The sequence below is a fragment of the Macrobrachium nipponense genome, chromosome 28, assembly GCF_015104395.2.
Source record: "Macrobrachium nipponense isolate FS-2020 chromosome 28, ASM1510439v2, whole genome shotgun sequence".
In the NCBI taxonomy this organism is placed as follows: domain Eukaryota; kingdom Metazoa; phylum Arthropoda; class Malacostraca; order Decapoda; family Palaemonidae; genus Macrobrachium; species Macrobrachium nipponense.
Genome location: NC_087217.1, coordinates 31996591 through 32021519, shown reverse-complemented (window position 1 = coordinate 32021519; position 24929 = coordinate 31996591). Strand labels below are relative to the sequence as shown.

The window sequence follows — 24929 nt, the reverse complement described above, 5'->3', positions numbered from 1 at the left end:
GGGCCAAAAAAGTTCCAAGTGCTAGCCCTTCGGTAAAAAATGTTGAGAAACACTATAGAATTTAAGAAAGAACTCTTAGCAAAGTGTTTGAGGAAGTTTTATGCCAGTCTCAATGAGAAAATGCCTACAACTAGCACTGCAGTTAATGAATTTAGGGCCAGCAGAGGCTGGTTTGAAAAATAAAGAAAACAAATGAGCATACATAATGTGCCTACTTCAGGGATTAAGGACATGTTTTCAAAGTGGAGTAATGTTGAAAAAATTTTGTGGAGAATTATCATCGTAACAGAGAAGTTGTAATCAGTGTCTCCAACATGTTTAATGACAATGCTGTGTTTAACTTTAGGCAAATAATAAACAAATGCCAGAAACAAATGTGTCTGAACAGTTTTGTGCCACAGGGATCTAGTAACTCGCAAGCTGGTCCTAGTGCCAGTAAAAAATGAAGTGGGAAAGTAACCTCAGATAGTGCAAGTAAAAAACGAAGAGAAGCAACCCGAAATAGGTCCTTGATACCTGAAGTCCTTCTGGAGGGAGATATCCCTTCCAAACAATAAAATCTCCTCCCTCTCCCCTCCTCTTCGTCTTCCTTAGGCTAACAAGTGTTTTCCATAAAGGTATGAGTGATGTTAAATGTTCATTTGATAGTCATATTTATTTCTCATTGTTTTCTGTATTTAAAACTGTTTATTCCCTATAAAATGTATTTTTTAAAAATATTTTTGGGGTCTGGAACGCATTAATTGTATTTACATTATTTCTTATGGGAATTATTGTTTTGGTTTTGGTACGTTTGGGATTTCGTGTGAGGTTCTGGAATGTATTATGTATGAACTTTGAGGTTCCACTGTATTTGACAGCTCTGGCTTTGACCGAGTTAAACAAAAGATAAAGACTAGATATTTTCATATGAATTTTGTAATTAAAAAGTTATATTATTATTATGTGAGAGAGAGAGAGAGAGAGAGAGAGAGAGAGAGAGAGAGAGAGAGAGAGAGAGAGAGAGCACTCCCCCACCTGTCACATTAAATTGACATATTTGACAGCTCGGGCCTCAAGCTTCTCTTGAGTTAAACAAAAGATGAAGGGAAGGATATTTTGCATCTTTAAAATACTATCACATATGAATTTGGTAATTACAGTTTTATTATTTAATCTTATTTATTGACATTTGAAAATATAATAAACATACATAAATAGAGAGAGAGAGAGAGAGAGAGAGAGAGAAATTAGGATGTCTCAAAGACTTGTTAGTCCATCCGAGGAGACATCGTGTGCCACTTATCTGTAGGAGTAGGTTTTACTGTTCATTCACATTGTCCTAATGATTTTGTCTTGCTTTCTTTTAAACTCTTCCACACTGTTGCTGTTTAAAACTTCTTGTGGCAGTTTATTCCATGTGTAACACATCTTTATGTAAAGAAGATCCCACAGTGGGATGTGTTGTATCTCTTCAGTTCTAGTTTCCATCCATTATTTCTTGTCTGGTTATCGTTTAATGTCTACTTTTGTTATGAGTTTCAGTATTTTAAATGTTTCTATTAGTTGGCTTCGCAATCGTCATGTTTCTAAGCCATACATGCTCAGGCTCTCTAGTCATATTCGGTAACCTATTTGCCTGATGGGTGGAATTAACTTTTTGGCTCTTGCTTGTACCCCTTCAAATCTATTTATGTCTTTTCTTAGTGTTGGTGACAAAAACTGTACTGCATAATCAAGATGAGGTCTAACTATTGATGTGTAGAGCTGCAGCCCCGTTTAATTGTTTCTGTATTTAAAAGGCCTCTTTATGTATCCCACTAGTTTCTGTGCCTTCTTTTCAGCTTTTATGCACTGTTTTGTGGATTTTAAGTCCTTGGTAATAATGAATCCAAGGTCCTCCGCTTGTTTTACACTTTTTATGTCATTCCCAAGCAGCATGTAGCTGGCATGAGGGTTGTTTGTTCCTATTTGTAACACTTTACACTTAACCACGTTAAAAGGCAATTACCATTTTTGTTATCTTCACTATTTATTACGACTCTGTTTTTTATAAGTTAGCCAGTCTTCGATCCAGTCTGCTATTTCTCCTACAATTCCTAAAGCATTAACTTTTGTCATTAGTTTCTTTGTCTGAAACCATGTTGGCTGTTTAACAACAAGTTGTTTCTATCTATGTGATCCACAATTTGATGTGCAATTATGGACTCAAAAATCTTGCAAACGACCGACATTAGGCAGATTGGTCAATAATTTCCTGGCTCTTCTCTTGGACCTTTTTTTTTTGTAAACTGGGGACACATTACCTAGTTTCCATTCTTTTGGTGCCTTTCTTTGTTCAGCACTTTTTTCTGTAGGGTTTGTATAGGTGAGGAACTATCTCCTCTTTTAGCTCTTTAATGACTTTGATGAATCCCTTCTGAGCCAGGAGATTTGAACTAGTTGAGTTTGTCTATTTTGTTTTTAATTTCCTCTTCTGTAAATATTGTTTTGTCCAATGGTTCTGCCCCTTCATATTTAATAGCAGGTTCTGGTTTTGAGGTAGTGTCTTAAATTGTGAATACACCAGTAAAAAACTTCTTCAATAACTGCTTTTTCCAAGTCTGAGTTCTCCAGGTTATCTCTATTGTACCTTAGGGGATCTATGCTATTTTTATTGGTTTCCTACTATTAACATGCCCAAAGAATTCTTTTGGGTTTTCTTAACCCTTAAACGCCGAAGCGGTAAAAAAAAATGTCTCCCGTGTGCCGGAGACGTTTCAGAGTGAGCGCGGAAGCGGAAAAAATATTTTTTTCAAAAAATCACAGCCCGCTTAGTTTTCAAGATTAAGAGTTCATTTTTGGCTCCTTTTTTTGTCATTGCCTGAAGTTTAGTATGCAACTATCAGAAATAAAAAAAATTATCATTATCATATATAAATAATGCGATATATGATAGCGCAAAAAACGAAAATTTCATATATTAAATTGTATTCAAATCGCGACCTGTGCGCAAAACGGTTAAAGGTAACAAGTTACATTTATTTTCATTGTAATGTACACTAAATTGCGATCATTTTGGTATATAACACATTGTAAAACGATAAAAGCAACACAGAGAAAATATTATCACAAAATAATGCATGAATTCGTAACGCGCAGACATAAACAAATATTTTTTTCAAAAATTCACCATAAATCTACATATTGTCCTAGAGACTTCCATTAATTTCTTTCAAAATGAAGACACTGATTGAATATTACTATACTGTAAGAATATTAGCTTACAAATGCAGTTTTGACCATATCTGACGAGTTAAGTTGACCGAATGTCTAATTTTTTTTTTTTATATATATTTTTTTATATGCAATTATTTCGGAAATAAGAAAAGCTACAACTTTCAAATATTTTTCGTTTTATTTTAAATGAAATTGCGCACATTTTCATATATAAAACTCTATGAAATGCCTAATATGAAACGGAGCAAATATTCCGAGAATGGTATGTACACATTTCGGAGATTTGTGGCGGAGAATCCGCGCGCGGAGGGAAGGAAAGTTTTTTTTAAAAATTCACCATAAATTTAAATATTGTGCTAGAGACTTCGAATTTGTTTCACAATGAAGATAAATGACTGAATATTACTAGACTGTAAGAGTTTTATCTTACAATTGCGTTTTTCAACCATTTCGGTAGAGTCAAATTTGACCGAACATGGGTTTTTTTCTATTTATCGTGATTTATATGCAAATATTTCAAAAATGAGAAAAGCTACAACCTTCAACTATTTTTGTTGTATTATACATGAAATTGCGCACATTTTCATATATAAAACTTTGTAACGGCTAATTTAAAATGGTGCAAACATTACCACAATCGCACGTATGATTTTTTCGGAAGAGTTACCGCGCGGACGTAAAGAAAGTTATTTTTTCAAAAATCACCATAAAATCGAAATATTGTGCTAGAGACTTACAATTTGTTGCGAAATGAAGGGAAATGCTTGAATATTACTAGAATATAAGCGTTTTAGCTTACAATTGCGTTTTTCGACCATTTCGGTACAATCAAAGTTGACCGAAGGTTGAAAATTTGTCACATCATTTTTTATATGAAAATATTTCAAAATTGATAAAAACTACAACCATGGGTTGTTTTTAGTTGTATTGTGCATGAAATTTCGCACATTTTCATATATAAAACTTTATGTAACGGCTAATTTAAAATGGTGCAAACATTACCACAATCGCATGTATGATTTTTTTCGGAAGAGTTACCGCGCAGACGTAAGAAAAAAGTTTTTTCATAAATTCGCCATAAATCGAAATATTGTGCTAGAGACTTCCAATTAGTTGCAAAATTAAGGTAAATGATTGAATATTACTAAAATATAAGAGTTTTAGCTTACAATTGCGTTTTTTGACCATTTCGGTAGAGTCAAAGTTGACCGAAGGTTGAAATTTTGGCACTTATCGTTATTATCGTTATTTATATGAAAATATCTCAAAACTGATAAAAGCTACAATCATGAGTATTTTTTTGTTGTATTCTACATAAAAATGCACACATTTTCATATATAATACTCCATGTAACGGCTAATTTAAAATGGTAAAAAAATTATGTCAAAGTGACGAAATAATTTCCGAGATGTGTCACAGATACTTTTTAGTGCGGCAAGAAAGAAATTCGCGCTTGCGCGCCTGCGTAACAATTGTAAACAAAACAACACCTTGATCCGTGAACTCCCAGCATCCCCCAAGGCGCGTGATTCAAGAGTTTTAGGCTGGTAGGCCTAAAAGTATTTTTCCGCGAATTTTAAAAAAACTTTCGTATGTCGACGTAAAATACGTCCATTCGGCACCCGAGAGACAAAAAATGTCGACGTAAAATACGTCCAGTCTGGCGTTTAAGGGTTAACAAACTGATGCAACTCTCTTATCCTCATTTATCTTTGCATTTCTTACTAATTTGTCCACCAATCTAGTATAGAGTTCTTTATGCCTGCTTGCTTCTATTGGTGTTGGGTGTAGGTTCATTGATTTGTGCAATCTGTCTTTCTTTTTTTTTTTTTTTTTTTTTTTTTTTTTTTTTTTTTTTGTTGAACCACTTTGGCGGAGGGTTGCCATTTGTTAGTATTTCATTTAATGATATACGCTAACGCGCTTTTCTGTGTATTCCTCATGAAAGGATTCCCAGTGCTTATCTATGCTAGTGTTCTTGTTGTACTCTAGATTTTTAATGTACTCCTTTAGCTTTTTTAGGTCTTGTCGACGATGGTCTATTCTCAATATCTTCTCTTTTGTACGTTGAACATCAGTGTCCTTCAAATTTATTCCGGAGTTCGTGGCCAAGACTCAAAATCCCTCGGTGCATGATGACAGGTTCGCTTCGTTCTCCATTTCCTCACTGACTGACTTAGTGGGTGGTGATGCTCAAGAGCTTTTGTTGTGCCCTGTCCGGGCCCTGCGTTACTATCTTAAAAGGACTAGGCACCTTAGACCAGGCTGCCGCAGGCTTTTTGTCAGTACAGGCCGTACGAAGAAAGAGGTATCTAAGAATACTATCACTTTTTGGATACGGGGAAGTCATCAGACAGGCATACTTGACTCTTGATTATTCCATTGCTACCTCTGTGCAGGCTAGAGCACATGACGTTAGGGGTATTAGTCCCTCTGTGGCTTTCAAAAAGAACTTGGCTGTACATAGAGTGCTGAGCGCTGGTACGTACTTGGTTACGCCAGTCCACGTTTCACCTCTTTTTATCTTAAGGGGGACGTCCGCTTATATAGAATTAATGCTCTGATTTTTATGAAATAATTATGTGTTATACATATACGTATATAAGGTGATGTTCCAAAAAAAATTTCGTAGTGATCGAATTATTATTTTGGTTTTTATTGAAAAAATAAGAAAAAATGAAAAAGATTAAAAATGTAACTCTTCCTTCATTTTTAGAGCTATTACAATGCGACTTTATACACAGAAAGTATATCATAGTAGAAAAACAATGTTGTGAACAGCTTTTCCATTTTTTGCTTTTTTTTGGATGGGGGCCAAGGGGTAATTTTCCCCCCAAAATTTTGTTGATTTGGTTATCATGAGTTCCTCGTCAACCTAAGAAAAAATCTAGCCCCAACAAAATATTCGCCTTTCTTTCCTCTTTCCAATGGTATATTTAACTATAAAATTGGTCTACAAAAAAAAAAAAAGGCATTTGAAGTGCAAAAAAGCAAAAACTGAGAAGTGTTTTTTTTTTTTGGCACTCGTGGGAAAACTGATCTTTGAGCAAAACCATGATACAAACAAATGTTAAATACTCACTAGTGCTTAGTTCAGAATGCCTTTCTTTCTCAAACCAAGCAAGTAAGAATTTGTCATCATATACTCCCTTTTCATCATCTTTTATTACTTTCATTAACTGCAAGCGTAACTGTGAAGGTGAAAAAACCTCAGATGATTGCGCAGCAGACAACGTCGAGGCAATGGGGGCGGGGCTCTCAGCAGCCAAAACAGAGCCTTGTGTTGTTGGTGGAGGTGGTGATGGTGTTGCTGGTGGTGGTGATGATGGTGGACAGCGCTGGATACATCAGCCAACAATGGTGGTGGCAATAGTGGCGCTGCCACATAAAAAAAAAAAAGAAAAAAAAAAAAAAGTCCACCTTCGACCCTATGTCTCTTTTTAGCAAAATTTGGTAAATGGGCCATAGTTGCACAATTCCGTTTCGGCATATTGTTTCACTTTCACTCTAGTATACACACAAACGTATATAAATTGTATTAAGAGTTACTTGATGAAAGAAAACAAGAAAAAAACAAGGCAAATAGCGAAAATGTGCTCGGAGTAAAGAGCAGCATACCTCCCCTTTGGCAACTCTGGGACACTGACTCGCATGGCTCTCTCTGCTGGGTATGCTACCCCTCAGAACACGCATTCACCAAGGAATCAGCCATTGTTGGTGCCAGACGTAAGAGAATAGGCGAAATAAAAATCAAAATAATTAATAAACTGGGTGGATAAAGGACAAAATGACAAGTCATTAGGAGCCAAATGCCAGCCCTACGTCACAGTGTGAAGGGGGCGGGGCCAAAACCCCATTAATTTTAATATTTCGAAAAAATGCTTTGGCCACGTAATAACAGAGGTGTTGCTCATGTCTTACGGCCATTTAACCAGATTTTAAAAATTTCAAAGATATTCCTAAAAAATCGAAGGGGAAGCGCCCCCCTTCAAGGATATTGCCCACAGATGTATGGAACACATTTTCCCTGGGTCCTGTGGTGGCTGCCCTAACAGGTTGTGTAACTCATAGTTGCCCTTAACGGGGCGGCTTTGTATCTTACCTAAGATGATTGTGTGGATGAGAGAATGAGTGAGTTGGCTGGCTTCCTTCTTTCTCTTGTACTTTTCCTTCTTCCTTCGGGCGGTTTAAGGAATTGACACTTCATTTGCTGGACTGGTCTGATACAGGTGAGTGAGGAGGTCATACTGGTAGTGTGGTCATGCAGTATTCAAATCTTACCCACTATTTAGTAGCATAGGCTCCGCTCCTGGGCAAGGAGGAGTTGGGAGTACAGTGGTACCTCGAGATACGAAATTAATCCGTTCGAGGCGGCCTTCGTATCATGAGTTTTTCGTATCTGGAACCGCATTTTACATGTAAAATGCCTAATCCGTTCCAAGCCCTACAAAAATACCCAAGTAAATTATATTTCCAGGCCTACAACACATGTTCTAGGGTTACAACGCCGATCCGACGGAAGAAATATGACTCCAAAAAGGCAAAATACTGTACATACTTGAGTAATAATCAACTGCATAGCATATGTCCCTTAGCAATAAGCCTAGCCTATGTTAGCTGTTGCTACTGTAGCCTAGTCTATGATTCTGACATCTAAACCTAAGAAGCTAAAAGCTTAGAATATGCCAATAAAATGTATAAATAATCAGTATGTACTCATTTCAAATAATTATTAATTAATCATTAACTATAATACACAAACAAACAAAAAAAAAAAACCTTCAAATCGTTTGTTTACAATTTTACATTCAGCTCTTACGAGTACCGAACGAACGCCAAGCAGTCCCTTTTCCTAGGATACAGTAGGCCATAAATTTTCATTAGTATCTCTCTTCAACTAATGAAACCACCAAACAGTATAATAACCATTCATTTTTATTCTTTATTCTATCTTTACCTAATGGAGATACCGAGTTACTGACAGCTTTAATGAAACATATACGTAATGTAATATTAAAACAGTAGAGGAATTCTAAAAAATACGTATTTGTTGGCTTCGATGATAGTAGTCTGATTTATTTTATTTTTTATGATATCTAATTCACATTTTTTTTTTATTAAATATATTGCATGTACTCATATCAAATAATTATTAAGTAACCAAACAAACAAACAAACAAAAAAATTCAAAATTTCTGTTTACATCCAGCACTTACGAGTATCGAACAATCGCCAAGCAATCACTTTTCCTAGTACACAGTAAGCCATAAATTTTCATTATCTCTCTTCAACTAGTACTGAAACTACCAAACAGTATGTAATAACCATTCATTTCTATTCTTTATTCTATCTTTACCTAATGTTTTTTTTTTTTATTAAATGTATTGAATAAGTTTTGCAATTTACAGCATCCTTTTACCAATAGAATACTTGAAGCACAAGGGGTAGATGCTGACCAATAGGAGAGCAGGATCTTATGGGGTGACTAGCATCAGGAACCAATGGGAGAACGGGAGAATGGTGGCGAGTGTGCTCAATTGGCGGCGCGGGAGTTTTAAAATTGTTCTCGGTGGTCTGGGCGAATCTCGGGACTTTACAGCAACAACCTTTCGTAACTTGAGCAATTTTTGTATGTAGAGCCGTAAAATTTTTCATATTTGCTTTCGTATCTCGAGTTTTTCGTAAATTGAGCCTTTCGTATGTCGAGGTACCACTGTACTACAAACCCTAGTGCCCTGGTTTGTTTTTTGGACAGTCACAGTTTTTCTTTGGCTCCCTATACAATGGTTATCCCATATATTATTGTATGTCTCTCAGGTTCTGAGTGGTTAGATTTTAGTGTATCTAGCTTCTCAACGGGCTTCAGTCCCTCTCTAAGATGTCTTATACCTCCAACCAAGCATGAGTCTATCCTATTGTTAAGACCGAGGGTTTGTTCGTGTTTGAACAAATGACAAATTTTCTAAGACAATTTGTATTTTTCATAGCTACAAACCTGAGGTCTTAACGTTATTCTGTCCGCCTCTAGCCCCCCCCTCTTTTTGTTAAGTCATCCTGAGTTGGGAAAGACTGGCGTAGATGTTCGGCGTTTGACCACTCACCCGATGTACGCATGCGTTGCTAGATACCACAAGATTCCTTGCTTTCATCTACTTTTTTACCGGATCCAGCTAGGCGCTAGAAATTATCCTATTTTTAAGACACTCAGATTTGTAGCTATGAAAAATACAAATTGTCTTAGAAAATTTGTCATTTTGAAATGAGAGAATGAATTATTTTATTTTATTTTATTAATTTTACACATAAAAGCTTGAAAACCTATAAATTACATAAAAAACTAAACAAATACTTATGCAGTTTTCTCAAGGATTCGCAAATGTTTGCGTGAATTCACTGAACTGTAATCGTGTAAGATTGAGGTACTATTGTAAGTGTTTACATAATAAAAATATGGAATGTTAGTCCATATATATAAAAGATTGCTTGCAGGAATGTGATCAGACTAGAGACGCTAAGGATGACGTATACAATAAGTATGTAGGCTAAGATAACATGCCGTCACCTGTAGTCATTCATTGTTTATAAACATTAGTCCAAGCTCCCTGCTTGAGACAACTACCCCGCCTATAATTCAAACGGCCTACGTGATCTGTAGCTGTCTCATTTGATTGTGTGTCGTATGAAAACTATGTCATTTGTATGTATGTTCATATGTTCGAACTACTGTCTGTTCCTTCATAACTTGTAACAGAGATGGTAGACAGGCAGAACAGAGTTAGCTATCGTCATTAGAAGACCTGTACCTCTTTACCTAAGCTTTATCATGTAGAGGAATAGGATTAGCCATCATCATTGGCAGAAGCGATCAAGCTATCGTTATTAGAAGACTTGTACAATCATATCTGATCTTCAGCATGTAAAACTTCAGAAGAATACATATATTTTTATATTTCGTGTTTTCTACAAGAACCTCCTCACCATGAGTTTAACACATCGTCGTAATAACTAACAAGATAATACCGACTTCGTAAGTGATCTACAAACCCCCAGACACTCCATTGAAGATGGAAGTGCAATACCAACCGACTTAGCGTAAGATTATCGCTAGTCTAACATTACCTCATAGGGCGCCTCATCATACAAGGCACAAGCCCTAATATTGGTGGCAGTGTTTACATATTAAAAATATGGAATGTTAGTCCATATATATAAAAGATTGCTTGCAGGAATGTGATCAGACTAGAGACGCTAAAGATGACGTATACAATAAGTATGTAGGCTAAGATAACATGCCGTCACCTGTAGTCATTCAATTGTTTATAAACATTAGTCCAAGCTCCCTGCTTGAGACAACTACCCCGGCCTATAATTCAAACGGCCCTACGTGATCTGTAGCGTGTCTTCATTTGATTGTGTTCGTATGAAACTATTGTCATTTGTATGTATGTTCATATGTTCGAACTACTGTCTGTTCCTTCATAACTTGTAACAGAGATGGTAGACAGGCAGAACAGAGTTAGCTATTGTCATTAGAAGACCTGTACCTCTTTACCTAAGCTTTATCATGTAGAGGAATAGGATTAGCCATCATCATTGGCAGAAGCGATCAAGCTATCGTTATTAGAAGACTTGTACAATCATATCTGATCTTCAGCATGTAAAACTTCAGAAGAATACATATATTTTTATATTTCGTGTTTTCTACAAGAACCTCCTCCACCATGAGTTTAACACATCGTCGTAATAACTAACAAGATAATACCGACTTCGTAAGTGATCTACAAACCCCCAGACACTCCATTGAAGATGGAAGTGCAATACCAACCGACTTAGCGTAAGATTATCGCTAGTCTAACATTACCTCATAGGGCGCCTCATACAAGGCACAAGCCCTAATACTATTACTGTAGTGATCTAACATTTCTTTGTTCAGTACCACTGGGCTGCTATCATCTTTCATAGTGTCCAGAAGTTGTTCCTGTTTACTATTAAGGGATACAGTTCTCTCTTGTTACTAGACAAATGCATGGATTTGTATACTGATGTGGCAATTCACTTTATCATTCCCTAGGACATTGTTAAAAGCTCCTGACTGCAACCTACCTCTAGTTTCTGCCACCTTCAAAAGAGTGGGAAAGTTGCATGCTTTGCACATGCTGTAACACTCGGAAGGTTGGTCATCAGTTGGGCTGTCAAAAGGTTTTTTGGAGCTAAGGAGCACCATACAGGACAAAATGGCATTGCTGTTATTAGTCTCCTTTATTAAAAAACATGGTAGCCTGTCATGTCAGACTTGTTATTTTGAGGACAAATGTGATGTTACCAGGAGTGAACTTATTATAGTTAAAGATAAAACCCTACAACCCTAAGTACTCTCCACCTCAGCAGTTTTTTAAACATATCATGGAATTGAATTTATCTTAAGAGCAAGAATATAAAGGTGCATTCCCACTTCTGTGTGGGTTAATTCAGGGATGTAACCCCTTTTATTTTTTTTAAGGTTTTCTCATTCGAACCAAAGGTGGTTGTGCCTTAGCCACAAAAGTCTTTGGACAGTCTAAGGACAGTCTAAGCATTTGAAATGCAACTCGCCACCTCTTTCCAAAGATGTCAGAGGCCACCAAGAAGGCAGTCATAATTGATTTTGATTGTGGAGGATTTTTGTTGGAGCCTACAGTCGCTGTGGAACTAGTATTACTTAGTTGAGGATTGAGGTTACTTCACTTGTATTTCATCTTTCTGCCACCATCAAGAGTGGCACCATGGACACAGTGTGACTTTTGAGTGAGTACTTGCACTTACAGGCACTTTCTCCTCTTCTAGGTGTACACAAGGAAACTTCCTCAGACTATTGGCTTCACAAAATCTGTATCTGACTCAAGTGAAACTCTGGTACTGGCTGCCTGGATCAAATGGAGGACTACAGTTAATTTGTCTGTTTTTGGGGCAGTATATGACCTTTTTGTGTGAGATGGAGCTCTTTGTTCTCCCTTATAAGTTGCTTTTCGTTTGCTTTGATTTTTTTTTTTATTGTCATGAACAAATAATGTTTTGTTCGAGCAGCACAGAAAACATGTGAAAGGAGCACAGTCATACGAAAGAATGATTAATGATTAGACATCTTGCAGGTGGTCTGGGTATTCACAATAGATTCATTGTCATTACAGGATCAAACTATGTAGTTGGTATGAAGGAAGAGCTTGTGTTCGATTAATGGAAAAAGATTATTCTGTTATGTTCACATCAGCTCACAATAAGGGTAATGCAGCACATTGTGGGAAGGGACAGCCACCAATATTGGGAGCCGATTTTTTTTCCCCAGCTGGGATAGTTTTATGTGCACAATGAGGCATTTTGTGTGTTTGTATGGAAAATGTGCCTTTTGTATCATGAAAACATTACATTGTTATTTGGCCTTAAAGATTGACTTAGCGCATTCAATTGTATTTCTGAGCCTAAATTAAAGATAATTAATTTAAGTACGATAAAATTTGTTAGCCTTTATCATACCAGATATAAACATGTAGGTAAGTACGAAAAATTGACGTGGTTGTCTGATTTTAGTAATGGAGTTGTTGATCATGTATTTTCTTATCACAACTAGTGGTTGCATTCTAAGTGTAAACTGGGCCTACTGTGTTATTATAGATGAAATGATATCCTATCTTGTTTAAGAATAAGACGTGTGTGTTTTTCATCTTTCAGGTAACAAATGCAGTTTTGAAATTAATAGAGAGAGAAAGAAATGGTGAGACAATCAATACTAGATTAGTCTCAGGTGTCATGAATTGCTACGTTGAATTAGGTAAGACGCTATGCATTGTATATATATTTTTTAGAAAGACCATAGTGCATGAATTCCTTTTTTTGGCAGATAAGGACACATTTCTTCAAGTTATTTATTAATTTTTACTTTAGTAACTACCGAGGACAAATGAATTATATTTTCTTCAGGCTTTATACCAAGAATATACATATTCTTCTCTTATAGGTTTGAATGAAGATGAACCTAGTGCAAGAGGGCAGAACCTGTCTGTCTATCGTGATTCCTTTGAAAATACTTTCCTTGAAGACACTGAAAGGTTTTATACAAGGGAATCGACTGAATTCCTTCGAAATAATCCTGTTACTGAATATATGAAAAAGGTAAAGATATATGATGCTGATTTTATTGGTGGATTTGTTTGTATGGTTTAACTGAGTTTTATATACAGTTATTTTGCTTAGCAAAGTACTTAGTGTTCATTACAACTGTCCCTATTTTCAGTTTATAAAGCCTTTTGCCCAGGTTGTCAGTAGATTGATATTACATAATGTTAATATGTATATGATAACATGTCTCAATTTTTCTTGTAGGCAGAAACTAGATTATTAGAAGAACAGCGTCGAGTGCAAGTGTACCTTCATGAAACTACTTTAGAAAAACTAGGAAAAACATGTGAGAAAGTTCTCATTGAAAAACATTTAGAAATATTCCATAATGAATTCCAACATCTTCTTAATGATGATAAGAACGAAGATCTTGCAAGAATGTATCAGCTAGTTTCAAGGTAAGGCACAGAATGTCAGTATGACCTTGAATTCACACATTTTAGGTCTTATGTTAAGTTTTACTATAAATTTTTCATTGCAAATTAAATACTTACCAACATATTTTCTAAAAGTATTTTTAGCGTTGAAAAACTAAGTCTATTGAAGATGAATTTTTAAATGCTGTTCAGCACCAAAAACTTGTATTTTTTATTAAAAACTTCTGAAAAATTTTTGGAGCCTTGTCCATTGTGGTTTAGTCATAGATACTCGAGCCTGTAATACCACTGTTAAAATTGCTTGGCTTATGTATTTAATTATCTTTGTTTGTTTCTACATCTCATTGTATGTATAACGGGTCAGTGTGCTTATTACTATTTCTGTTGCCTATTTTTCATATATATGGGCATATTATACCTTGGAAACAAGCCTTACTTAGAAAGTAATAACATATTTGGGTGGTTCACAACCATTTGAATAGTAATGGATAGTATCTTTGGTTGTGGATGAAAATGCACATGTGAAACTAATTTGTTCCATTTGTGCTTAAGAAAATTTAACTTAATTTTTTGTGGTGTGAAGGAAAATTGTATGAGGAAGTTTAGGATGGATAAATAACCATAGAAATATTTTTTGTTTCAAGATGTAGAGTAATTCTTGTTGCACAAGAGTAAAGCCATCAATTTGAAAAGAAAGAGAAAAGTACTAGAATATTCATATGATACAGTGAACCCCTGTATTTGCGATCTCAAGATTCGCGGACTCTGCTATTTACGGATTTCTCTATGGAACATATCTAGCCATTATTCGCGGGTAATTCACCTATTTGCAATATTTTTCACTGAGAAATATTCAAGAAATAATGTATTTTCATATCAATTTCATGACTAAATGCACTTTTTGTGATAAAACTATTAAAAATTAGCATTTTTAGAGGGATTCTTTTGTGTTTGAACTGTCAAAATAGGCAGTTCTAAGTGTTTTTAGAGGGTTTTAAGTATTTGCAGATTTTAGCTATTTGCAAGGGGTCTGGAATGCATCTCGTAAATAAGGGATTTTACTATATATACTAGGTATACTTACTGTATTGTTTATGGAAGCTGTGTTGTGATTGTGTAAATGGATTGTGAGTCAACTCTCTCTGGGTGAAACTGAACTGAGGATGTTGATTGATAATGAAAGAATAAAGGGTTGAAGCTTCGAGATGGGAATGGTGTTGCATAGGGTATTATATCATTAAAATGAAAATAGTGGAACCCAATAAGAGTTTGATTGAACCTTGGGTATCATGAATGAATTTTTCATGTTCTTAAAATGATACAGACTTGGGAAATTGTGTTGATAAATTTCAAGAAAAGACATTTTTCAGTATAGGTATTGTACGCAGTTTAAACGTAATATTTTGAACATTTTCATCTTAACTCTTGAATGGCAGTGTGATTTGCACTAATACACCACAGGCAAAGTTTTCTATATATTTAGGAGTGTCCTTTTATTTAAATAGAATACCAGACGGATTGCGGGAATTGAGAACGTTGCTAGAGCAGCACATAACTGCGCAAGGTTTGGCTGCAATTGACAGATGCGGGGACTCTGCTCTTAATGTAAGTTGATTTTCATATTTATATTTGCTGTTAATTTTGTAATATGACTGACCTTTTTATTATTAGTTCAAAGTGGCATCTTTTAGACTACAGTATTGTATCCAAAATTTAACTTATGTTCCTTGTGTTGGTCAGTTTCTGCTTTTGTGACCTGTGCAGCCAAAATAAATAATTTTTTTTTTTTTGCAGGATCCTAAAGTATACGTGCAGACAATATTAGAAGTCCATAGAAAATACAATTCCTTGGTGCTTACTGCTTTCAATAATGACACTGGTTTTGTAGCTGCTTTAGATAAGGCTTGCGGTAGGTTTATAAATATCAACAGCGTAACAAAGACTCCTAATTCATCATCAAAATCTCCTGAACTTTTAGCAAAATACTGTGATTTATTGCTTAAGAAGTCCTCCAAGAACCCTGAAGAGGCAGAGTTAGAAGATACGCTCAACCAGGTGAGTCATGTTGATGTATATTCAGCAGCTTCTGAAGAATATTGGAAAAAGTGCATGAAAATATTTGTTTATGAAAATATGTAATTTGTAAAAGAAAAAATAGATTGTTCCTACACTGTATACAAACCTTCTGTCCTTTACTTTGGATAGATTGCAGCTCAGCTGAAACTACCGGCTAATACATTCTTTTATATACCGAGGTATTAACTACCTTGCCGGTAGTTACCTGTCTGGCGGTGGGGAAGCACCACCTCCCCACCAGCTCACCGAGTCGTCACTTTGATTACAGCTGGCAGCGAGGAAAGACCTCTCTCTTTTGGTCTCGCTGGCTTGCTAAAATTTTTCATAACATTCTTTTTCTCTTACTAGTTGAATGCGAGTATGTCTGACAGTATGGTTATACATTCCTGCCCTGGTGTCCCGGGCCGTAGGTGAGGGATTTTCATGAGCAGGATTGATAAGAGACCCTCACTCCCTTTGTTCTTCTTGCAGGGGGCATTCCTGTACGTCGGAATCCCCCTGTGAGAAGTGTCGTACCTGGTCACCTGCCCCGGGGGTTGAGCATCGCTGGCGACGAAGTAAGAAGACGACAAGGGAGTGAAGCGCATAAGAGCGACAATTTAACTCCTGGCCAGCCTTTGAAAGAGTGAGACCTGTTTGTTTCCCCATGGTGAAACGGCAAGGCCTGGCCCTTCTAATGATGAGCCTTGTTTTTCAGTACATGTTGACGACGCCCTACGTGTATTGTGGCCTTTGTTGGGACTTTCTGGCCTGCCATCGAAGGAGAGACTTTTGTCAGCACTCATCCTCCCAGCCCTCTGTGGCGCAGCCCCCAGAGCCCGCCCCTGTGGAGGCTCTTTTCGACGCTGACCAGGTCTGTCCTCCTGTCTGCCCGCCCTCGGGGCCTCCTGTCTGCCCGCCCTCGGGGATGCAGGCCTTGCAGCTTCGCCTTGTCCTTGGACAAGGTCCTCGGACTCCTCCTGACACGCCTTCTCCGAGAGCCAGCAGTGATTCTCAGAGAAGTAGTAAAGACTCTTCTCAGAGGTGTGCTGACACGCGCTCTCCTTCAAGAACTACCAGGCCTTCACGTGTAAGCTCCTCGGCTTTGTGCGATGCCACAGCACGCACAAAGGAGCATTCGTTGGATTTACTCATCTCCACAATGCGCGGTGCTACGGCACACAAAGGAGCATTCGTTGTATTTACTCTCTTCCGCAATGCTCGATGCTACGGTACGCGCACAGGAGGCCTCACTAATTGAACGCTCCCCTGCAATGCGTGATGCTTAGGCATGTGCACAGGGGCCTTCATTAGAGAGAGGTTGCAGAGAAACACTCTCCCCCTCTCAGGGACAACACGGCAACACACCCCCACCTTCTACGCCTCAGCGAGAACTACTTCCTGACGCTCCCCATTCATTTGCGAACTGTGTTACTCTTGGACAGCGCGCTCCGACAGCACGTGTGATTGTGCATGTGTCCTTTAGACAGCACTCACTTGTAATGCACGTTACCCAACATGCTGCTTCACCGCTGCCTCAGCAAAAGAGTAAGTGCTCACTGAAACTCGCTACTGCTAGTGCACTCCAACGCATGTCACCAGAACATTTTTTCTAAACACTCCAGCAGGCGCCCTTTGTCTCCAGTATCTTGCCACAGACACGCTCTTTCAGAATTCTCTTCTTCATCTACACATGCAACAAGTTACGCAATTTCACCTGTAGAGCGGCTTTAGGCGTTCTCCCGCGTGCAAATTTCTGTGCCATTCGCCTGCACGCGCTTATGTGCGTTGAGAACCTGTATGCGCGCCCACGCTGACACGTGCTCTTGCTCCTGCAGATACACATGCACCTGTAAAACCTTTTTCCTCTGTTTTTTGCAAGATTTCAAGACGGAAAACAGAGACGTCTAAAGTCGGAGTACATGTCCTCGGAACCTCCTTTATTTGTTCCTCCTCCGGAGGTCCCATCTCCATCTCGGAATCCTCATAAAGCTGCAACCCAGCCTTCCAAAAGGCAGCCTTATAGTCTTTCACCTTTGATCAGAGGTCATCGTTCCCCAACTCTCCCGCGAGAACAAGGTTGCAAGCGGGTTCCTTCTCCTTCATATGACCTTCCATCCACCCTTCTGATTCCTCTTTGGAAGTTGGGAGAGCAGTTAAGGGGTTTTACTATCCCTAAGCTGCCACGAGTGCTTAACGTCAGGCAAGAGGCGCTCTGGAAGCAAAGGCATACCGTGACTCCTTACGATTCCAGACCTCCAACCTCTCGAGGTTTTTGATCTCCAAGGGCTCATTCCCTTGTAGAGAAATATCACATCTTGCCCATTGAGTTCAAACCCAGCCGAGATCCTCCTGACAGGGCTCCAACAGAAGCAGATAGGCGTCCTTCAACTCCACCTTCGAGACTCCAAGGGCTCCTGTGGCTCTTGAGGGCCTCGGCTCCCGGACCTTCTGCTGCTCTTCATGTACAACTAAAGACTCGGCCTTCTTCTTCAAGATGGGACCCCTCTCATTCATGCCCAGATGCATCAATGCAGAGGGAGGATGATTTTTACTAGGCAACTGATGATTCAGCTGGCTCAGAAGATGCGGCAGCTGAAACCACCTTCTGTGAGATCATCGGTCTCATCCGGAAGGTAAACGGCCTAGGAGAAGCTTCAACTACTTCTCCGAAAGGCCGTACGTCGGCAGTCGACCTTTGTCGCGCCCCTCGTGGTGCTCGGTCCCGGTTTGAGCTGCCCTTGTCATCCCTGACAAGGGAGGCTCTGACCAAGGTCAATAAACAAGTTTCAGTGAGGAAGGACTCGCTGTGGGCATCTCGGTCCTCTAAGCTACTCCCCTCTGCTTTCCAGAAGCTTTCCAGAAGCAGAGGAAGTACTATGTGGCCCAAGAGGCTGAGCCTTCACCTTTGCCCTTAAACCTGACAATAACATCATTGGCACCTGGAGTTTCACTCCAGACACTGCAACATAGAACCTGCGACATCTCTTCCCAGGAGATGTCGCAGCTCGAACAAACCACGATGGCAGCGTTGCAAGCAGCTTCATGGTTGGACTTTTGGGGCGGCACGGTGGGTTCTTGCCACCTCTGAAACTCCACAGCAGCCTGACAAGCAAGCAGACATGGCCCATCAGCTCCATGACCTTGTTTTGTCAGGAGGTAAGGCTATGGAGTTCTTAGTCCACCAGCTTGCCAACCTCTGGGTCAACTTGGTGCTGAAGCACAGGGACGCCGTCTCATCAAGGCTTGATCGAGCTATGGACCCTCAGGATGTGACTGACCTGAGGATGTAAACGAGGTGATAGAAAACTTCAGGAGAGTGAGCCAGGATTCTTTGCTGCACCACGCAACATCCTTCCGTCAGCTCCAACCTCCTCCTGTTTCTGCTCGACGTCGCCCTGGCTCTCCATCTAGGAGGGTTTCTCATCCTCCTGCCATGGCTGATCCCTTTCCCACTGCCTCCACCACTCAGCAGCTGAGAGGTCAGCAGTCCTTTTCGACCACCTCTGCCACCTGTGGGGGGGATGCCTGCAAGCCAGATGGACAAGGTGGCAGTACCATGAGGTGGAGGATTGGATGCTGACCGTCCTTCGACATGGGTATCGCATCCCGCTCATCAACTCTCCCCTCTTCTGATTCGACCCCCGAAGACGTCGTCATCTTATCATCAGGGATCGACGAAGGATCTCGCCCTTCAGGCGGAAGTCCAGGACATGCTGGGGAAGGATGCTCTCGAGGAGGTCCTCGACGAGTCTCTAGACTTCTTCAGTCGACTCTTTCTTGTAAAGAAGGCATCTGGAGGCTGGAGACCGGTCATCGACCTTTCAGTCCTGAACCAGTTCGTTCAGCAAACCCCGTTCAGGATGGAGACCCCCAGCTGGGTCAGACAGGCCATTTGTCCTCTGGAGTACATGGTGACGATCGACCTAAAAGACTCATACTTCAGATCCCAATCCATCCGTTGTCCAGGAAGTATCTTCGTCTTGTTCAGACAGTGTGTTCCAATTCAAGGTCCTATGTTTTGGTCTCTCCACAGCTCCGCAAGTCTTCACTTGGGTGTTCAAACCACAGTGTTGACATGGGCTCATTGCCAGGACATTCGTCTATTGCGTTACCTAAACAATTGGCTGATACTGGTCCCCTCGATGGAACTGTTTTGTCTCCACCGAGACAGGGTTCTGGCATTTTGTCATGTTCTGGGGATCATTGTGAACCACAAGAAATCCTCTCTAGCGCCCTCTCAACAACTGGTGTGTTTCAGTATGATCCTCGACACCGTTGCAGGGAAAGCCTTTCCGACATCGGAAAGACTGGAATGCTTCCGAAGTGTCGCTCTGCCCTTCCTTCAACAGTTCTAGCTGCCAGCACATCTGGCCTCGCTGGAACGCCTTGTTTCAAACAGTCGGATGCACCTTCGATCCTTTAAGTGGGGTCTGAAGAATCGTTGGTTGCAAAGTCACGATTCTCCTCACAAACTAGTCCCAGTGGAGGAGAACATGCGCTCCGATCTCGAGTGATGGCTGGACGATGCAAACCTATTGAGGGGCTCCCCTCTCCAGTTTAGTCCACCTGATCTGCTCCTGTTTACGGACGCATCCAAGGAAGGATGGGGCGCGCACTTACTGCAACACGTGGATTCGGGCCTATGGTCCGACCAGGAGCGTTGAGATCATATCAATGTGCTGGAACTTCGAGCTGCCTTCCTGGCACTCCAGCACTTCAGCTCTCTTCTGACAGGTCACTCGGTGGCGCTGATAAGTGACAACACCACCGTAGTGGCATAAGTGAACCGTCAAGGTGGTACCGTGTCTCTGCAGCTATGCCAACTAGCAGTGCAGATTCACAAATGGGCAGCTCTCAACTCAGTAGGGTTGACAGCTTGGTTCATTCCAGGCAAACAGAATATCGTGGTGGACAATCTGAGCAGGAGGGGACAGATCGTTGGCTCCGAATGGTCTTTGGCTCCTCATATAGCGAACAAAGTTTAAGTCTTGACTTTGCAGGTTTCCCCAACGATAGACCTATTCGCTACCGCTCTAAATCAAAGTTACCGATTTACTGCTCTCCAGTTCCAGATCTGGCGGCGGCGCTCGAGGACGCGTTCCAGCACCCCTGGGAGGCCATAGATGTCTATGCTTTTCCGCCATTTTGCCTGATCGGGCAGATGTTGAATCTAGTGCAATCCATACCTTCCCTGTCCATGACGCTAGTAGTGCCGAAATGGCCTCGCATAGAATGGTACCTGGACCTTCTACTTCTGTTGGTAGAGATTCTGAGAGTGCTTCCGCCACTCCACGACCTCCTATGCCAACCACATTGAAGATCTTCCACAACGCTGTGAGCTTTTTACATCCTCACACGTGGAGGTTATCCAGCATCTCTTCACAGCAAAAGGCTTTTTGTGAGAGGCTGCGACAGCAGTCAGGATACCTCAGGAAGTTGTCAACGTCTGTCTATCAGACCACGTGAGCCATCTTCTGTGGTTGGTGTCATCAGAGGGGCTGTTCTCTTTGAGCCTCTATCCCCTTCATTGCCGACTTCTTACTCTACCTCTGGAGAGAGAAGCTCCTTTCGGTCTCGGTGGTAAAAGGCTATCACTCGGCCTTGAGCCAAGTCCTCAGACTGAAGGGAATCAATCTCTCTTCCTTAGAAGCTTTGAACAGGGTTGCACTCCAGTATTGGCAAAGCCTCCTCCCTGGGACATCGTTGCTGTCCTCAGGTCTTTGAAGAGAGCTCTGTATGAACCGTTATCCCTGGCATCTGATAGGGATCTCACCCTGAAAACAGTTTTTCTTCTTGCCCTTGCTTCCTCCAAGCGAGTCAGCAAGCTTCATGGCCTAGCTTATACTGTTGCTCATACTGAGCGCTGGACCAATGCCTGCTTCAGCTTTGTCCCTGAGTTTGTTGCGAAAACCCAGAATCTGGCCGAGGTTGATTCTCAGTTTTCTTCATTCCAGGTTATGAGCCTGAGCACAGTAACCGAAGACCCAGATGAGCTACTTCTCTGTCCTCTGAGAACGCTGAGGCACTATCTCCACTGGACCAGCTCTACTCGACCCACCTTACAACATCTCTTTGTAAGTACGGGCCCGTCAAAGAAGAGGGTTACAAGGAATACCATTTCACATTGAATTTGAGAGGTGATTTGCCGTACCCTCTCCCTTTCCTCTTCTCCAATTGCTGGTACCAGTCGAGTGAAGGCTCATGATGTGAGTGGAATGAGCACATTTCTTGCCTTCAAGAAGAACCTCTCTGTTACCCAGGTGGTGGAAGCCGGCGCATGGTCTTGCCCTTCTACCTTCACCAGGTTCTACCTTAGAGACTGTACCCACAGCTACCTCGACACAACTGACCTTGCTCCTTCAGTAGCCACTCAGCAAGTGGCTTATCTGCCTCCGTGCCCTCAGAGGTCGGAAGTATCAAATCGAGGATCAAGGTTCCGTATCAGGCTGGGGGTGAATGTGAGAGTATGACTGGCCTATTTTCTTTTCACCTTTTCCCCTTACTTGGGGCCACAGCATCGAAACCTGTTCTCCGGCACTGATTTCGATACTGGTAAGCATTCCATGTCCGACTAGTGGTTTTTCTGTAGACACACAGAAGTCAGTCTCCACACTTCTTTCCGAGGGGAGTGTGCTGCAACCCAACAAACCTATTATAATTATATAGCTTGGTTTTGGTTGCTAGAGAGAGTTCTACGCTCACGCCATTGATACCCAGGCCGTCAGATATCAGGTGACATTTACCATGGCTCGCGGGGTGAAGGATCCACGACCCCGAGCTATAATCCTGGGTCCTGGCATCCCGGGTTCCATTCTCAGCCAGCGAGACAGGACTTCTATCCCTTCTTTAGATGAGTCTCCTAAGTAAAGGACAGAACATTTGTATACGGTGTAGAAACAAATGACATTTATGAAAGTAAAATGTACTTTTCACTAACAATACAAACCTGGAGTCCTTTACTTGTATGGTCCCGCCAAATACCCACCCCCTTGATTCAGGGGGTCATCATCAAATTCCTGGCTGTAATCAAAGTGATGACTCAGTGAGCTGGTGAGGGAGGCGGTGCTTCCCCACCGCCGGGCAGGTAACTACCGGCCCGGTAGTTACTCCTTTGGTATATAAAAGAATGTATTAGCCGGTAGTTTCAGCTGAGCTGCAATCTATCCTAAGTAAAGGACTCCAGGTTTGTATGGTTAGGGAAATATACATTTTTGTACATGAACTTTCCTGTCAGATATATACTTAGCTTTACGTCTCTGACGTCACGACAGAATTCAAAACTCGCGGCACACGCGACAGGTAGGTCAGGTGATCTACCTTACCCGCCGCTGGGTGGCGGCTGTAAGAACCAATCTCCCTTTCCAGCCAGAATTTTTCTGTCGCCGGTGACGACTACACCTGTGGTTGTTACCTCCTGACAGCTTTATTCGATTCTCGTTGCCTTGGATTTATTTGGACTGACTTTCGGTGAAGTACCTGATCTTGTTGGCTTGGCATACGCGCTTGTGGATTGTTTTTTGATATTGGGTTGGATTTTTCTTTGATTTCAAGATGTCTGATGTAGAGGTTAAGAAATCTTCTATGTTTAGAGTGTGCTCTATGGATGAATGCAAGGTGAGGCTACCGAAAGCTACGGTAGATCCTCACACAGTATGCTTGAAATGTAGGGGAAAAGAATGTTCTTTTGGTAACCCGTGTAATGAGTGTGAGAAGTTGGATGAGGGTGAATGGAAGGCTCTTTCTTCCTACTTGAGGAAGTTGGAGAAAGACAGGGTGAGAAAAGCTTCGTCTAGAAGTTCTAGTAAGTCTCGTTTTGTTCATGAAACTTACCTGTCAGATATATATATAGCTGTATTTTTCCGAATCCGACAGAAATTTAAACACTTACGACACACGCAGTGGGAGTCAGGTGGTTAGTACCCATTCCCGCCGCTGGGAGGCGGGTATCAGGAATCATTCCCATTTTCTATTCATAATTTTTCTGTCGCCGGTGCTGGAAACACCTGTTTGCAGCACCTCCGTCCAGATTTTGGAAACTTACTAGCTACTTGAGTATCCCTTTTGGTTTTTCTTTGGTATCTGAATTGGATCGGTGGCTTGGCACACGTTGACTTTGGTTTGATTTGAATTTGGTATTGATTTTTCTTTGATCAAGATGTCAGGGTCTAGTTCTGCTAGCGCTAGATTTTGTTCCATGTCTGAATGTAGAGGTAGGCTACTGAAAGCTTCAGTAGACCCACATTCGTTTGTAAAGTTTGCAGGGGGAATGAATGTACGTTTGAAAGTCGTTGTAAGGAGTGTGAAAGACTAACAGAGTCGGAATGGAAGGCGTATGAAACCTATCTTAGAAACTTGAGCGAGATAGGTTAAGGAGGTCTTCCTCCAGGAGTGTTTCAGGTAGGCAAGATTTAAATTATTCTCCTGCTAACCCTCCTTCTGTAGATTATGCTCCTACCCCTGTAGTGTTGCCTCCGGCCCCTGAGACAGTGTCGGTAGAAGGTAATACATTATCGCTAATTCTTGAATCGATTCGTAACTTAGAATCAAAAGTGTTAGCTCTGGAGAGCAAAAGTGAAGAGAAGTGCAGTGAAAGTGCCCCTTGTGTAGTGGAGGGTGCGTCAGATCGGCCTCATTCCGCCTCTAGACCTAGACCTCTGCTTGACTCCCAGATTACGGGGAGAGAGCATGTCGAAAGTCGAAGGAGGGTTACGAGGAACCCCCACCGATCTGGCGTGCCTTCGGCAGCTTCTGACGAACATCCCAGACTGCCAAGGAGCGTGCGCGTGCACGTCTTCTCAAGGAGTGCTTTTCTTCTTCTGAAGCTTCCTCCCCGCGCAAGGGTGAGCTCTCATACTGCATCACGTCCGCTGAAAAGGACGGCTCGCGTTTCGGGACGCTTCACGTCCAAATTGTTCTCCGGAACTTTGCTCGTCGCCTGATAGTGCGTTTTGCTGCTTTTCCTCCGCAGAAGAAGCGTAAGGATTCTTCGGAGGCGGAGTCTTCCCTAGATGTTTCTTTCGAGCGCCGCAGTCGCTCTAAGGTGCGTGAAGCGGCGGTTCCTGGGAGTAGCAAGAAGGCGTCCCCTCGCCACTCTCCTGCTCACAGGATCAGCCCCTCCCCAGAAAAGGAGGCTTCACCTACAA

General features: G+C 41.0%; 1 protein-coding gene across 5 annotated transcripts in view; it reads left to right on the top strand.

Annotated features, from left to right (window-relative positions):
- Positions 1 to 24929, top strand: part of LOC135201650 (cullin-1-like) — a 238130-nt gene that overhangs the window by 129762 nt on the left and 83439 nt on the right. For all 5 annotated transcript variants that reach the window (XM_064230750.1, XM_064230751.1, XM_064230748.1 and 2 more), the window contains 5 exons: positions 12905 to 13004; positions 13191 to 13345; positions 13556 to 13749; positions 15234 to 15333; positions 15523 to 15783. In XM_064230750.1, the coding sequence (XP_064086820.1) occupies positions 12905 to 13004; positions 13191 to 13345; positions 13556 to 13749; positions 15234 to 15333; positions 15523 to 15783 (810 nt within the window). The remainder of the gene's footprint in view (positions 1 to 12904; positions 13005 to 13190; positions 13346 to 13555; positions 13750 to 15233; positions 15334 to 15522; positions 15784 to 24929) is intronic.